Raw genomic sequence first — 16,316 nt, 5'->3', positions numbered from 1 at the left:
GACGGAGATCGGCGTGGATGGTAAATGCTCGGGGTTGGGGATTGGACTGGGCGGCAGGGCTCAGGAACGATGAGAAAACGGTTGAGGTTAGGGACAATGTGCGCGGCCGGGCTGGGGTTGAGGTTGGGGGCTGGGCGACGGTGCTCAGGGATAACAAGGGCACATCAATGGCGGAGGTTGAAGAGATCTCACACGGTCGGGGCTCGGGTGGAGGATGGGGACAACGCGTGTGACTGGGGACCGGGCGGTGGTGCTCGGGGACGACGATGGCGCAGCGGCAGCGGATCGCTGGTCAGGGATCAACGCACCTCCGAGATTAGGGCGGAGCTCGCGGGACCGAGCAGCAATGCTCGGGGACAGCGAGGGCGCGACAGTAGTGGAGATCGGGGAAATTTGGTATGCGGCCTGAAGAGTATTGCACACTAGGAAATTTTTACTCTTCCCATGCTATATATTGAGGGAGGTTTTTGGTGGTGTGTTGTCGGGTGGCGTAAGGCTTGCTAGCACAGACCATTTTATTTTTATTTATTTATCATATTTTTAATTATATGTATTTTATTTATTTTTTACATATTTATTCTTCATTCTCTATCCTTCACTTTTATAAACTCACAATAAATGTAGTCCATTACACGTAATAGTATATAAAGTCATATAGAAGGGCTTGACCTTGTAAATACACACATAATAGCCGACTTTGAAAGTTTGGGACATATACATACGTATAGGCTCAAAACTCTCAAAGGTGAACTGACTAATTTAATTTTGATTGCAAGACATACGTATATGAATTTGCTCTCCCCTTTTTCGATCCTCATTTACAAAGACACTACTTAAGCAGAGACGTACATAATAGTAGCGAGGCTGCTAGATTTGTTACACTAGAGTTTTTTAATTATAAATACTATGTTAGCGCAATCTATTTTTTCTCATCTTTATTTTCTTTTTCGTCCACTTAGCATCACTAAGTCTGCTTTGCGACCAGTATGTGCATATTTACTTTGTGCGAATGGACTCTGAAGCCACATATGCATATGCACGCTTAATCAACGTCATAAAATGCTTCAAATCATGACTATATGGTTTCATGTATTTATGTCCGTGTTGACTTCTAACTCGAGAGCTGTACAAATGCATATGAGGTTTCTTTTAATTTAATTTACTAGATAAATATGCTCCTGCGTTGCTACGGATAAAGACCAATATTGGATGAGTATAGTTATCCGTGCGTTAATTTGTAGTGGTCTACATAATCGAGTCGTGGACGGAGGATTAATCCGACTCGTACAGGGGTGGACCGAGATCCACATGTTGATGATAGAAGTTGGACCAAACCAGAAATTAAGATGAAAACGTTACGTGCTTTAGAAATAGGTAAAAATATATAGTAGACCTATAGACTATCAAGTCATGACCTCATTCGTTCGGCCTAAATAACGTCAAGGATGCCATCCTCATCTCATCTTATATGTATCACTCTTTTGTATGATGCTCAAAAACCAATCTAGTATGCCATCAAAATGAATCAAAACCATCGTACAAGACTGCCGAATGTGAGTTGCATCTCTTTTAGATATAAGCTTTCTAAAATAAGAGTTATGTTCTAGTCCTCCAACACGTCGCTACAGATCTGTCTCAACTATTACAATGAACTGGGCCGGGAACGAAGGAACATTCATCTGACGTTAGGGCATGCGATATGTGTTGTGTATCTTGTGTGGCGCCATACATGGTGCCCACTTGTCTTGTGTCCTTGTGTGGCGCCAGGGCATGCGATGTTGGTGGCCACAGGGCGTGGTGTGATGTGTTGTGCGGCGTGGCGAAGCACCCAACAACCCGTCATCGATCGTCCCGTCTAATTAAGCATGAGCTCTGATCCTTCCCCCGGCCGGGGCCGCGCTATATAAAGCGTGCCACTACTCCCGAGCAAGCCGGGCGCGCTGCACAGACACACACACCACCGAGCGGTCGTCTCCTCCATCCCCTCAGGCTCACGCTTGCCTGCATTCTGATGGAACGGAGTGCTTAGCAAAGTGGTGAGTACAGTGCATCTGATTCACCACAAATGTATTGAGTGCATTGGCGAAATAAACTGTTGACTAACCTTAGTTACTCAATTCATCAGTGTGTGCATGCATGCGTCAAACCTTCCATGTTCCCGATGTAAGAACGCATGCGCATCCTATTTTCTATAACATGCGGATCACGTACGTGTGTGTAATTATACATGTGTAATTGCATTTTTTTATCATTTATATCCTACTCCCTTCATTTAAAATTATTATTCATTTTAGCTTTTCTAAATTTATTATAAACTTTGCTATGTATCTAGATAACTAAATAGACATCTGCCAAGTTCATTAAAGATCCTGTGACTATGGGCAACAATCCTTTTCCACCTCCAGTATTTTTTTTGAGAGGGGTAGCAAGGAGCATTTTGTTAGCACATTATGTAGGTGAGCACCTATCACTTTCTTAGAAAAAATAGACAGAAGTATTGGTGCATCATATACATACCTTCTGCTTTTCTTCTTCTTCGATACGTGCATTATTGATCCCACAACAGAGTAGCATATTTCCACCATTGTTACCACCTTGGCACACCAACCCGGTGATACGTGTCACTCAGGTCCCCACTCCTTCCATCTAGGCATCTTTCGTAGCCCCACGGCCAGCAGCAGCTCTTACTGCCCCTTTGTCCCACCAACGAGCCACCACTACCGGCAGCACTGCTAGCACTAAAAAAAATCTCCTCCTCTGAACCTATAATCTCGGAGCCACTAATCAGAATCTATCTGGAGTAAAAGCCATCAACTATTCACATATTTTTCACACGTAATCGACCGAGCATTTGAAATATCGTAAGTGTATTTTTATATACTCCCTCTGTTCTAAATTGTAGATCGTATTAGCAAATCTAGATACATAGATTTTAGTATGTGTCTGGATGTATAGTAAAATTTATGGATCTATATTTACCAAAACAACCTATATTTTGGAACGGAGCGAGTAGTATTTTATCAAGACTTGTTGAATGGATGAACTATAACTAACTAACTGTATTATGCAATATAACCAGGGTAACCGGATCTCTTAGCTCAGCAAAGCTCACGTTTTGCTTGAGCTGTATTTCCGCGCCATCAGCATCATATCCTCCTATCCGCGTTAGCGGGCATCATGGATGGAGGCAGACCCATGCAGGCCGTGCTGTTGGGCCCCGGCGTCAAGGACAGAAAGGTCCTCTCTTTCAAGCGTGACGCGCTCAAGGAAAAAGACACCGTTTCGGGCCTAATCCGCTCCATCGTCGCCACGTCCAGCCCCGCCCAGCGGAGCGCCGCTTCCACGTCCTCGACCTCGCCAAGGTCGTCGACCTCTTCCGGGCCTGGTGCAGCGCGCTCCCCGGCGTGCGCCCCTACTACGCCGTCAAGTGCAACCCCGAGCAGGCGCTCGTCGGCGCGCTGGCCGCGCTCGGCGCGGGCTTCGACTGCGCCAGCCGCGCCGAGATCGAGGCCGTGCTCGCGCTCGGCGTCCAGCCACGCAGCATCGTCTACGCCAACCCCTGCAAGCCCGAGCCACACCTCGAGTACGCTGCGGAGGTCGGCGTCAACCTTACCACCTACGACTCCGCCGAGGAGGTGGCCAAGATCAAGCGCTGCCACCCCAACTGCGAGCTCCTGCTCCGCCTCAAGGGCCCCGATGGTGGCAAGGCCAAGGTCGACCTGGGGATCAAGTACGGTGCGCTCGCCGACGAGGTGGTGCCGCTGCTGCGCGCCGCCCAGCGCGCGGGGCTCAACGTCGCGGGCGTCTCCTTCCACGTCGGGACCGGTGCGTCCTGCATTGACGTGTACCGCGGTGCCATCGAGTCCGCGCGCGCGGCGTTCGACGCGGCCAACGCCCTCGGCATGCCTCCCATGCGCATCCTCGACATCGGCGGCGGGTTCACGGCCGGTGCCACCTTCGACGAGGCGACGGCGGTCATCAACGACGCGCTCGCGCAGTACTTCGGCGACCTGCCATGCTTGGAGGTCATCGGCGAGCCCGGGCGGTACTTCGCCGAGAAAGCTTTCACGCTCGCCGCGCGCGTCATCGGGAAGCGCACGCGCGGCGAGGGCCGTGAGTACTGGATCGACGACGGCGTCTACGGCTCGCTGAACTGCATCCTCATGGACTACTACGTGCCGCGCCCGAGGCCGCTGGCCACCCCGCGGCCCGGCGAGAAGACGCACACGTCCACGGTGTTCGGGCCGACGTGCGACTCCCTCGACACGGTGGTGACCGGGTACCAGCTGCCGGAGATGAGCGTGGGCGACTGGCTCATCTTCGACAACATGGGCGCCTACACCACAGCGGCCGGCTCCAAGTTCAACGGGTTTGACACGTCGGATATAAAGATCTACGTGGCGTACTCCAGCTGATCGAGAACGAAGAGGCGTGGATAAACATGCACGCGTTCATCTGGCACTTGATAATAAATTAAACAAACGTACATATAGGGTACGTTAAGAGCACGTTGTAGTTAGGTTTGCTGTATCTCTTGTACAAGTGTATACGGTGACGTACGGACGCCAGGTTATACGGTGATCTATCACCTTACACGGAGTAATTGTTAACAAGTACCTTCATCTATATGTGTATAATGAGTGTATAATTACATGTACTCCATATTGCCAATATAATCCTCGTATCATTTATTCATCTATTTAGGACTTGTTTATTTGCCCCAATATTATATAATCGAGCTTAATTTTGGTCCAAGGGCAACATGGTAAAAGTACACCCTGACCACCAAACTAATCCGAAATAAGCTGCTCTAATCCAGCAATCAATCCCTTGGATCATGAGCTAGATTACATAATCTGGGAAGGAAACAAATAGGACCTTATTAGTCACCAAGAGTTTAGGTGGCGTACACTATGGAAGGTCCACTAGCGTACAGTTAATCCCTACAATTCAAATTGGTCCTTAGTTAGGTTCAACTACCTGGTTAGCATAATTAAGCACTGGTGTAAACTTAAGCATCTTATCCATCTTTTGAGCACGGGATGCTAGTGGCATGGTGGGGGGAAAAACATGCTCTAATAAACTTATTATATTTTGTGATTAGAGGAAAGGAATTTGTAGAAAGGTAGGTAAAAGATATTATCATGGAGTGACTGGCTAGTTGAAAGTTGATACCTAATGATAATTAAGGTTTGTTTGAGAGGGGTTATACTGGCTGCGGCTTCACCTATTTTGACAACACTGTAGCATAAAGTCTATTTCACGGACTGAGGCAGAATAAATCAGAAGCTGTCTTGGGATAAATCCTCCCCTCCCAAACAGCCTTTTATCTGAAATTTCGACTAGGCAATTGAAGGATATTAGTGACTAGTAACATAGGCAGGCAGTTTGAAACCAAACAGAAAAACACAAGAAAATAAAAACTGCTGTTTTCGATGTCTACACATGAACCGGTGAACGTGATGCGTGAACCAACCGAAGACCAGCAGGCCAAAGGCTTCCGCGAGGCTTCAGGCATCGCCACTCCACCACTATGGTACTGGTACGGGTAGCCTCCAAGCGACAGCCACGCCCACGGCCCAGGGACTCGTACGCTCCTGCAGTCACACCCGGACGCCGGACGGCTCGCGCAGATCCACTCCCACGTCGTCACCTCCGGCCTGGAGGGCGACCGCTTCGTGGCCGCCGGCCTCGTCGCGCGCTACGCCGCGCTGGGCCGCGCTGGCGTGGCGTCCGCACGCAACGTGTTCGACCGCGCGCCCCACAGGGACGCCTCCTCTGGAACGTCATGCTCCAGGCCTATGCGCGGGCCGGACCGTCGCACGCGCGAGAGGCCGTCGAGCTCTTCGCGCGCATGCGCGCGAGCAGCCGGGTCCCCGCGGCCGGGAACCGCTACACGTACACGTTCGCCGTCCAGGCGTGCGCCGCCGCGGGGGACGACGACGCGGGGCGCGCCGGCCGGGCCGTGCACGCACTCGCTGTCGGAGCCGGGGTCGACCTCGACGTCTTCGTGGGCAACGCGTTTGTCGCGTTCTACGCCAGGTGGCGGCGGCGAGGAAGGTGTTCGACGGGGTCGCCGCGAAGGACGTCGTGAGCTGGAACTCGATGGTCGCCGGTACGCCTAGAACGGGCACTCGGACGAGGCGGTCGCGCTGCTCCGTTCCATGCTGCGGCGCGGCGCGACCTGCCGGCCAGACCTCGTCACCTTAGTCGCCGCGCTCCCGGCCTGCGCGGCGTCGGCGGCCGCCCGCGAAGGTCTGTGGGCGCATTCATACGCCGTAAAGAAGGCCATTCGCGTGGAAAATGCGTTGGCTAGCGGGCTCATTGCCACGTACGCCGCGTGCGGCCGGCTTGACACCGCCCGGGCCATCTTCGGCCGCGCACCGGGCCGGAGCCAGGCCGTCTACAGCTCAATGATCCAGGATTACGGGGAGCCACGGCCATGGCGTCGAGGCACTTAACCTGTTCCACCTTATGCTGGCGAGCGGCATTGCGCCAGACGGCATTTGCTTCGTGTCCGTGCTTTCGGCTTGCGCGCACGGCGGACTGGTCGACGACGGGCTCAGGGTCTTCGGCACCATGGGGGACCACGGCGTGGAGAAGCGGCAGGTGCACTACGCCTGCGTGGTCGACTTGCTCGGCCGCGCCGGGCAGCTGTCGCGGGCGCTCGGGGTCCTCGAGTCCATACCGTTTGAACCGGGGAGAGATGTCCGGGGCGCGCTGCTCGGCGCCTGCCGGCTGCGCGCCGACATGGAGCTCGCCGAGCGTGCGGCTTGAGCGCCTGCTCGCCCTCGACCCAGGGAACGCTGGCCGGTACGCCGCGTTGGCTCAGACGTACGACGCCGCCGGCAGGTGGGACGACGAGTCGAGGGTGAGGAGAATGATGCGGGTTCGAGGGGTGAACAAGCCACTTGCAAGCAGTTATTGTTGAGGGACACATGGACGCAGGGTCTAACCGAGGCTGAGAATCCCAAGTCTTCCAGGCTTTCTAGCAGAATAAGCAATGTGTTACCTCCATCAAGGTGACCATGCAGAGTGCATAGCAGACGACCAAACAGAAACAGGGTAAACACGAGGGTGAACAAAATGTTCAAAACGGGTGGTATAATCGTAATGGAAATGGAATCACTGTCAAGGATCCTATCATATGGTTCATTTACAAACGCTGGGAGAACTTAGAGGAACAACTCTACAAACACCATCAACAACTTGAGCTTTCCCTGCGCCAACTATGGATGATTACATGTATGGTACAAATTCCGCAACAATCCCGCCAAATTTAGACAGTTACAAAGTCCACAGGCGGATATGATCGCTTCAACTCTGAAAAGGTCAATTCTTTGTGTGTAATGCTACATGGTTAGCGAATCAGGAAGTGAAGTTGGAGCTCCGAGAATCTTGCCACCAACGTCAGGAAAGCATTCTTGGTCTGGCAGTGAGCCGATCTTACCATCAGCCTCCACCTTGACTGGGTACTTGAGGAGGTGCCCTCGTAGTGTTCTCATTTCTTCGGCTGTAAACCTTTGCCAGTTCTCTTCAGCTATTTGATTCACAAACCTTACACAGTCCAAACTCGAAGGATCCTTGAAGCGATCATCAACCATTCCAAGGTGCTCTGCCCAGAGAGACGTTCTGTATCCATATACCTGAAGGGGGGAAACGATATGGAGCAGTTATATAATAGCATTATTTTTAAGTGTAGGGTTGTACAATCTCAAAACAAAATAAGTTACTAGTTAATCAGCAAATAGTTCAGTAAGTAATTTGGTAGAAAGAAGACGATCTCGAGGACCAAGGTTGTAGAATCATCAACATTGCAGTAAGCAATTTGGTAGAAAGAAGACGTTATCTTGAGAACCAAGCCACGAACCTGGCCGTGAGGATGTCCATTCTTTGTAGACCATGCGTAATGAGGCTGGTATGCCCCCATTGCAATTTCAGTATCTCTAGAACCTGCCAGGGATCTCTGGTTGATGTTTGCCGAACCCAGAATGACATATTCATCATCCACAATCATCCCTTTTGCATGAACGTAGATCATGAACCGCCGATATTTTGTAGCTAAGGCCTGCAGGTTTTAAAAGAAGAAAAAAATTAAAATAATAATGTGACTGCTTATTAAATTATTAAGAAGAAAACGAATAGAACTAGGCTCAGGACAATATGGCACGTTGTGTATGTGTGCCAGTTCTTCAGAGGCTTCAAAGTCATACATGAGCAGACAACAGAAGGACTTCAGAATGACAAGAGCCCAGTATCGCATATTAAAATATAGTGAACAGTGAAAATATATCAAACTGAGGAGATTTCATTTGCATTAACATTTGTTATTCCTGGCATCCTAAATTACAACAATCAGGCCAGAATCAATGGAAAAGGTAAACCAATACAGCACACAAAAATAATCCTCTCAGACATCTGACATTCAGAACAACTCAACAAGCATGATCAATGAAGTTGAGCCTGCTATAATATCAGTAAACTAAATCAACTTAAGCTATAACAAGATACTGATGCGTCCATTCTCACCAAAAAAAAAAAGCATTTATCAGTTTAGCCAAACAGGTTAGAGTAAGAGGGCAACTTTCGAAGCCAATGTATCAGCATTTGGGGAAACTCTCCTTATGAACTTACTCCATTTTAAGGAGTAAACACTATCCAATTAATATGCACATGAGATGGTGGGAAAATGAAAAGCAGTTAGATAAATTTTTGTATCGGGTAACTTCAACATTTTTTTTTGTTAGAGGAATGAGAAAAGGAATGCAACAATAGATTACCGCTGCACTTTTATCTGTAGATTTCTCTGACTCCAGGCTGCCATTTGATGTTGGTTCTTCCCGATTTCCAAGACAAAAGAAGTTCAAGTAATCTTGAGGGTGCAAATCTGTAATGTCCATTGCCTTAAGCTCATCGGCGATTATTTTATACATCATCTCCATTGTCTGGGCCTGTAAGATGGAGACAAATCATGAACATAGTTAGTTGCTAAATCCCAATTTCTATGATGCTATTGCTGTGCATACTCTTTTAGAAAGATTTGAAAAACTTGTTTTAATTTTTAAGGAACCTGGCAAACTTGACAAATGTGACTGTAAGCCTACTCACTATTCTGTAAATGTACAATGTTTGCACAAGTACAGAATAGATTTTTATGAACCAAGAGCAAAGTATTTTTGTCCCCAGTGTAATACACCAGTCTCTCAATTCTATATATGTATCGTCAAGTTTAGAAAGCGCTATGATGATACTGGTACATATATAATCCTCAAAATTTCACTAAACTATTACTTGCCTTACACAACATGGAACATGGAAAGTCTGCAATGATGCAAGTAGGAACTCAGAAGACCTCACAACAGTTTAAATCGTTTGGCCAAATTGGTACCACCAATACATAAAAGGAATTTACCTGAAAGAAAAGGATTTCTTGCACAGATGCTGCAGTAGGGACTCCTTCAGGCCACATTGGTATCACTACATACACTGCAAAGCGTTCTCCTGCTCTAATCTTACTTGCAATTTTGAGGGCCAATTCTATTGGTATCAGATTGTCAGCACCTGCCACATAAATAGCATGTAGCATCCTTAAACATTAACAGTTAAGTCAAGCAGCAGTAGCATAAGGAACAACGCTAAATATGAAACAAAGAGAATGTGACCTACCTAAAACACATTTTTTTAAATATAATACAATTAACCTACACTGGGTCTGTTTTCCTCCCACTTTTTACAGTAGAAGATATACATATAAGTATATGACTACAGTGTAAATGTAACTACATATCCATGAAAAGCAGTCAGAATGAAAACAAAGAAAAAGGTCAAACCTGAATTCACATAGGATGGCCAAGCATATGAAGAACCAAGAAAGTATTGATTCTCGATATAAATGAAATGCTGTGCAGATCTGATTGCCCGGACATATGCAGTGTGAATGCTCTTATCAATTACCAGGTTCTTACGGCACACGAGATTCTGCAGATATGCATTGAGTGAAAGGGGCAACACCAACATTAAAAGAGCTAAAACTTTACTGAACATTCACAATGAGGCAATGAGTATATTCTCTGTCATCACTGTAGAAGACAGAGAATAGAGATGTTGACTAACCAGCTTTGAAGCTTCTTTGGAATCACTAGGAAATCCTTTTAGCGAACCAGAGTCAATTGACCGGAACACCTACAGAGTTAAAAAATACATTAACCACTCCAGAAAATTTCAAGATTATTTTGACAAAAAATAGAACTTAAAAGGCAGCATGACAACCTGAACATGCCAATTTTCAGGATCTTCTTCTTTTGAAACCCACAAAGTAGGATGATCATTTGGAACATTAGGTGAAGGGCTTAGTATCCATGAGATACGCTCCAGCTTAATTAAAGCATCATCTTTCCAATGGGACACTCTCCTAAAACGGTCACGCCATTTTGTTGCTTTTCGCCACCGCTGTTCAAAATTTTTCAAGACATCGTAGGCAGCAGGACCATCAATCCTGCAATGTAAATCATGCCATGGTTGTCTAGGTCCCTTTGCACCTGCCTGCATTCAGGTGAATACATATGATTATAAGAAATATCAAAAGCTTGATGCATGTAATGTACTACATGAAGTATTCAAGCTTGACAGAAGGAATGAAGCCAGTAATCATACAAAGAGGGGGGCTACTAGTAACATTTTTGCAATGCATGGACCAGTAGTAATCTCCCAACCAATTTGACATAGCAAATACATGAGTACACAAGAGTTTACATGGAGCAAGAGGGGGGCCAGGCCCCCCTGGTCCCCTTACTAGCTTCGTCCCTGTGCTGAGGAGCTTCATTTACAAGCTCAATTCTTTGAGATGCATAGAAATTTAGAACTACAAGCACAAAAGAACTCACCGAAAATGTAGGGTTATGATAATCATTTTCGAATACTGTGTCAAGATCTTTGAAGAGCCTGTGTTCCGGTGTGTCATAGCGGCCATCACAAAGATCTAGGCCCCCGATGAAAGCTGTAACTTTCCGCTTGTTTCCCCATGCTTGTGTATCAACCAGCACACATTTTTGATGGTGTGTAAACAAAGTTCCAACAACCTGCCAGCTACAAATTCAATATTATCAAGTGCATCCAAATATTCAACTATATAACGTGAAATATAATAAAGCAGCTATTTGAGAAAAAAAATCTCAATTGTTGCAAATCCGTTCTCCCTTTAGTTGACCCATCCCCATAAAAAAAGGCACTTATGCCATTATGGTCTGCTAACAGGTGATGCAAGTCAGTTACAGTTTGAGGATCCATTCGTATGAAATTGAATTATGGGCTCCAAAATAAGGGTGAATTGAAGAAGAAATGGATGACTTTTGGGCTCTGATTGTTCTTTCTATTGAGCAAAACAATAGAAGATACTACTGCAAAGATGAACTAAAAAGAAAGAACCATAAATTCTTGCTCAAAACTTGCCTGTTGTTTGAAAATGCTCAGCTTATTGCTAGCATATCGAGGAGAAAGAACACATATGACTGAGGAATGCTTGAAAAACTTCCGAGTTTCTTCATCATGAGTTGCCATAACTCCACCCTGTGCAAGCATAGGAAGGTTTCTTAAAGATAATACCACAGGGAAAGATTCGCAATAGGAAGGATATCGTGTTTCAATAGATTCAGAAAACATGGTTTAGATTCACATTTGTCTAAGATGCATGGCCACAGTTTATGGCAAATTGGAAGCAGAGAATGGATGAAAGCTTAATGTCCATGTATTGAACAGAGTGTTTTCACATTCTGTTACAAACTTACAACAGGCAACTATTTGTGATTAACATGTCAACTTGGCTCCATGTATGGATTGACTCAAGCGCGCCAATTCCTTGCCGATGAGTCAACATCACATACATAAATTCCTTGCCCAATGAGTCAACATCAAATAAACTGGAAGTAAAAGTCTGTGGAAAACTAGATTACGGAGCCTCACCGTCTTGATGAAAAACTTGTCATGTGAAGTTTTGTCATCCCACACGAGCAGGCACACTCTGACGCCCTCCTGCGACTTGAACTTGAGCAGGTCTCCCAGGGTAAGGTCGCCACCATCAGGCAATGGCCGCGATGGCGACCGCTCGCGCACTAGCCGCACCTTGTCGTACACGGACCAGCCGACGATGTATATCATGTGGTGCGCCTCTAGGATGGCGTGGCAGATGTCCTCCCAGCAGGCGTTGTGCTCGAACATCTTGCCGTTCTCGAGCTCAATCTCCGGCAGGTCCTCTTCCTTGACGTGTGCGTCCTGGTACAGCGTCACTTGGCCCCCGTGGCGGAGCGGGAAGTAGGAGTCCTTAATGCCGTTTTGCTCTGGGTCCCCGGGGATGCCGTGCCGGTATGCCGGATTTTCGGCGATGGGCTGGAAGCGGAAGCGGAGGCGCAGCGCGGTGTCGGGCTTGTACGGCTTTCCGTTGGTGCCGATGACGGGGTACCAGTCCTCGAACTCTTCGCCCCTGGCGACGAGGTCGGCCGGTACGGTGACGGTGCCGATGAGCTGCGCGCCGAAGGTGTCGTTGTCCTTGACCTGGAACTCGAGCGCGGCGGCGCGGTGCGCGAGCGGCACGGCGAAGCGCTCCTCCCAGACGGGCTCCTGGCAGTTGGGAATGACGGCGGTGCGCGCGACGACGGCGCCGGACACGGACAGCGTGACGTAGGGGTCGCTGGTGATGATCTTCCGGTGGTGGTGTCGTGCGCCGCCGCCGACGGAGGCGCCGCGCGTGGCGGGGGGCGGTTGCTTGGGCCCGCACGAGGTGGGCGGGCGGCAGGCGGCGAAGCACCGGCGGACCTGCTCGGAGAAGAGGTCCATGTTGGGCAGCAGGCGCGCCTCGAGGATCCAGAGGTCGAGGTCTCCGTGCAGGAGCACGGGCTTCGCCGGAGACTCGCCGCCGGCCGACGACGCCATCGCCGGCGACGGAGCCTCGCGGTCGAGGGGGCGCGCGGGACACGGGCGGGCGAGCGCCTAGCCAACCAACCGGAGGCTCCCGACCCTAGGCGTCCCTCTTATAGCGCGGCGCCCTCCGCGGCGGGGATCCCGGCGGGCGGGCGGGCGGGCGGCCAGCCTCGGCTCCGCCCGCAAGAGGCAGCGTTTTGCGGGGGGAGGGAGGAGGCGGCGGCGAGGCGGGCGGGCGGGCGGGCGGGTTCGGCTGGATCTCGAGATTTGGCAATTTAGCCTGAAATAGCATGCGGCTTACGCTTAATTTCACAGTTATCAGAAGCGCTACCGCTTTTTTTTTCTTTTCGTTTACTCCCTCCCACAGTGCCATTTCTCCGGACAACGGGTAGTGAACTGCAAAGACACGGGAGAGGAGGGGAGTGGGGTGGGGTGTGGTGCGCCGCGAAACGCAACGCAACGGTCGCCTGAACGGGCAGCTGAGCCCCTCCTGGCAGGTGGGGGCACGTGACGCCGGATCGCGTGCGGGGCCCACCGGCACAGGCGTGCGGGCGTGGCACTGCTTGATTCGCGGGCCGCGAGGGGGAGCTGGGGCCGGGGGGTGTCGATGGGATGGGTTGGGACATGCAGGGCAGGAGGCAGCGGGTGAGGCCCCAGGATCACGTGGCCCGCCCGCCCGCCCGCCCGGTGATCTTCTTGAAGCGGGCGACTGACTGGGCGAGGAGGGGGGGGGGGGGGGGCGGGGGCGGTTGGTGCGGTGGCCGGTGGGCACGGGGGCACGTCGTGCGCGCGGTGGCGTGTTCCTTGCGGGTAGCGGAGGGGAGGTCAAACGGTGCCGTGCGTGCGTGTACGAGCGCGCGTGTCCGGACGGGCGAGGTGGCTAGAGCTGGAGGTGGACGCGCGGCGTGCTGGGCACGTCCGCCCGGGCCTCTGCTTCGGGAGTGTCCGTCCTGCGCTGTCCGTTCCCCGCGGGTCACAACTCACAAAGCCAACTTGGCCACACCTCCTACAGAGACCGTAAGTAAAAAAAAAGATATACTCGCGGCAGCCGACGGTTTGCCATTTGGGGCATAGCTGGCTCTGGCTCTGGCTCAGAACGAGAGCATGGAAACGAAACTGCAGGTTGTTCGTTGTTGATACTCCCTTTTCATCCAGCAATGATGTTTGCGTCGGATAGGGTGTTCTCCCTGGTTACTTTTGTCGCTCTTTCCCTCGCATGCAGCTTGCTGACGACGCCAACTTTTCTCGCCGACAAAAGGGGAGTGTGAGGCTCTGATATCTGAGAGGATCAGGGGAGAAATTTCCTTCCCTTTCTTCCGTCTCGCTGCTGCGCTGCAGGCGTTCAGGTCCCTTATTTTCGTGAAACTTCCGTCCCCCTTGCGTCTCCAAAGTTTCAGAGGGGGGTGCTCCTTTTGCGGATCGCCCCCCATGAATCGCCACAGGCAGGCTCTCAGCCTCACAGTCACAGGTGCTGTAAAAGGTACAGTAAGTGGGGTCTGCATCTTCCACTCCTGCAACTTGTACTGAAATGGTGATCACGAGATTGAGATCCATGAAAGTGATGTCAAGCCTAATGGCGATCTGCATCATCAATACCAGTCGGGCGCGCGGGCAGAGAACCCCCACCGAGAAAACACGGTGACGCCACGTTGGCACAAGCAAGCACATCCTATCACCAATGAAGTTACAAAGGCACGTAGTTGCGGTAACAATCATCTTTTGCTTATCCAATGAAAAATTTGGTATTTTAAGAAGTATTCTCCATTTCATTTTTAACATAACAAAGACGCGCTCTACCGCATTTCGAATACTTGAGTGCAAATGGTTAAAGTGTTCATGTCACCACTTGGAGCAGGACCCCTCCTCCAATCTAGCACATAATATCTTGCACCCTTATATGGTGCCAAGTATGCAGATCTATTTGGATACCTAGCATCAACAGCGTAATATTTTCCTAAAATCACATGCAAACTTATATGAGCTACGAGCAAACTTTTTCTATATACAGATTTGTTCGCAAAAGTAAGGATATAAGAACATACCTGCACGAGATGGAGAAATTTATCCTCATCATGCCTTAGTGCATGAAACAACATATTAGTATCATGCATAGATCCAGATTGCACAATAGATGCATATGTGAATCGCAAATCAAAATCAACAACAGCAAGAACATTTTGTGTCGCTTTGCCACTTTATAAGGTCATGTGGAGGTGGTGTAGCCGCAATGTGAGTGCCGTCTAGTGCTCCAATGCAATCTTTAAAATATGACATTATTCTACAATCATTAGTAATCCTTGGATGTGTAGTACAAAAATTAGAGTCAATTGGCCTCATATAGTTCTCACACGTACCCACCACACTAATCAAGATTTCCTCAAATTTTCTACTAATGGTGTCACTAGAATGATTGAAAATACCATGTATCACTGTTGGACATACCATGCCTACATATAAAAAGAAACATAGCAAGAAATTCTATAGAATTCATATGCAAAGATGACCGGAGACCATACGTACTCACGAGCAGATCATGTAGCTGGTAAAATAGTTGTGAATCCATCCTGAATAACCTGTAGTTTCGCCCAGTGTTAAGTCTTTCCAGTGTCCAAATAAAACTACTCTGTCGTGGAATTATAGAATCATTTTTGTCATGATATGTCATATAATATTTAGAGGCAACGAGAGCAGTAGTAAATAGATTATTCTGAGCAGTCCTCATCAATGCCATAATTTTCATAGTCCAATCCTTATCAGAACCACTATCATCAATCTTAAAAAAAGAAGAATCAGATCTGTGCATGAGATAAACAACACTTATTAAAATAATATCATTATTACAACCATACGGTACATGTTTCATGAGATACTCACAGAGTTGAAATTATTACTATATATTAAAAAAATATTCCAATTGCAAGGATACAGTGGTGATGCTACGAGCATCTTGCCAAGACAAATGGGGTGCTTTCTACTTAGACACATCATTTCTTATCATCCACTCATGCTTCTTTATCAACTATTGAAATCTCACCTCGGGAATGTCCAAAGTCATAAACATCTCTGTTTCAGCCCTTTTGGTAAAAATAAGAGATGCTATGAAATACTCATTGATCGATAGAACAGCACCACATTCCTTCACCAAAAGCATAACATCTTTTATGGAGCAACTAGAATTATCCTCCCTTCTTGTAATGAACCCATAAGATGCAGTTGTTCTCTCATTTATCTCCACAACCTTGCCCATCTATTCATCATCTATTCATGAAATCAATAGTCAGTACTTGTCTTCAGCTTCTTCCCTTTGGTGTTATCAGCCCTTCTACCTCTCTTCCCCCTGCCCCCCCCCCCCCACACCAATTATGGGTGTTACCTTCTCTGGCTCACTATCATTTTCTTTATTG

At 48.7% G+C, this 16,316-nt stretch overlaps 1 protein-coding gene and 1 pseudogene across 1 annotated transcript; one reads left to right on the top strand and one right to left on the bottom strand.

Moving 5' to 3' along the window:
- Positions 1 to 3,177: 3,177 nt before the first annotated feature.
- On the top strand, positions 3,178 to 4,415 carry LOC112883250 (annotated as a pseudogene).
- Positions 4,416 to 7,078: 2,663 nt separating this feature from the next.
- On the bottom strand, positions 7,079 to 13,164 carry LOC112880635 (phospholipase D delta). The gene is made up of 10 exons (XM_025945359.1): positions 11,959 to 13,164; positions 11,449 to 11,565; positions 10,884 to 11,078; positions 10,270 to 10,542; positions 10,114 to 10,182; positions 9,831 to 9,978; positions 9,413 to 9,561; positions 8,781 to 8,951; positions 7,871 to 8,068; positions 7,079 to 7,646 (listed from the first exon to the last, which is right to left on the bottom strand). Exons 1-10 carry the CDS (start codon positions 12,922 to 12,924, stop codon positions 7,353 to 7,355), a joined length of 2,580 nt encoding a protein of 859 aa, XP_025801144.1. The 5' UTR covers positions 12,925 to 13,164; the 3' UTR covers positions 7,079 to 7,352.
- Positions 13,165 to 16,316: the final 3,152 nt, after the last annotated feature.

This window comes from Panicum hallii, chromosome 2 (genome assembly GCF_002211085.1).
Source record: "Panicum hallii strain FIL2 chromosome 2, PHallii_v3.1, whole genome shotgun sequence".
Lineage (NCBI taxonomy): Eukaryota > Viridiplantae > Streptophyta > Magnoliopsida > Poales > Poaceae > Panicum > Panicum hallii.
Note: the sequence above shows the minus strand (reverse complement) of the source record. Positions and strands in the feature narration are given on the sequence as shown.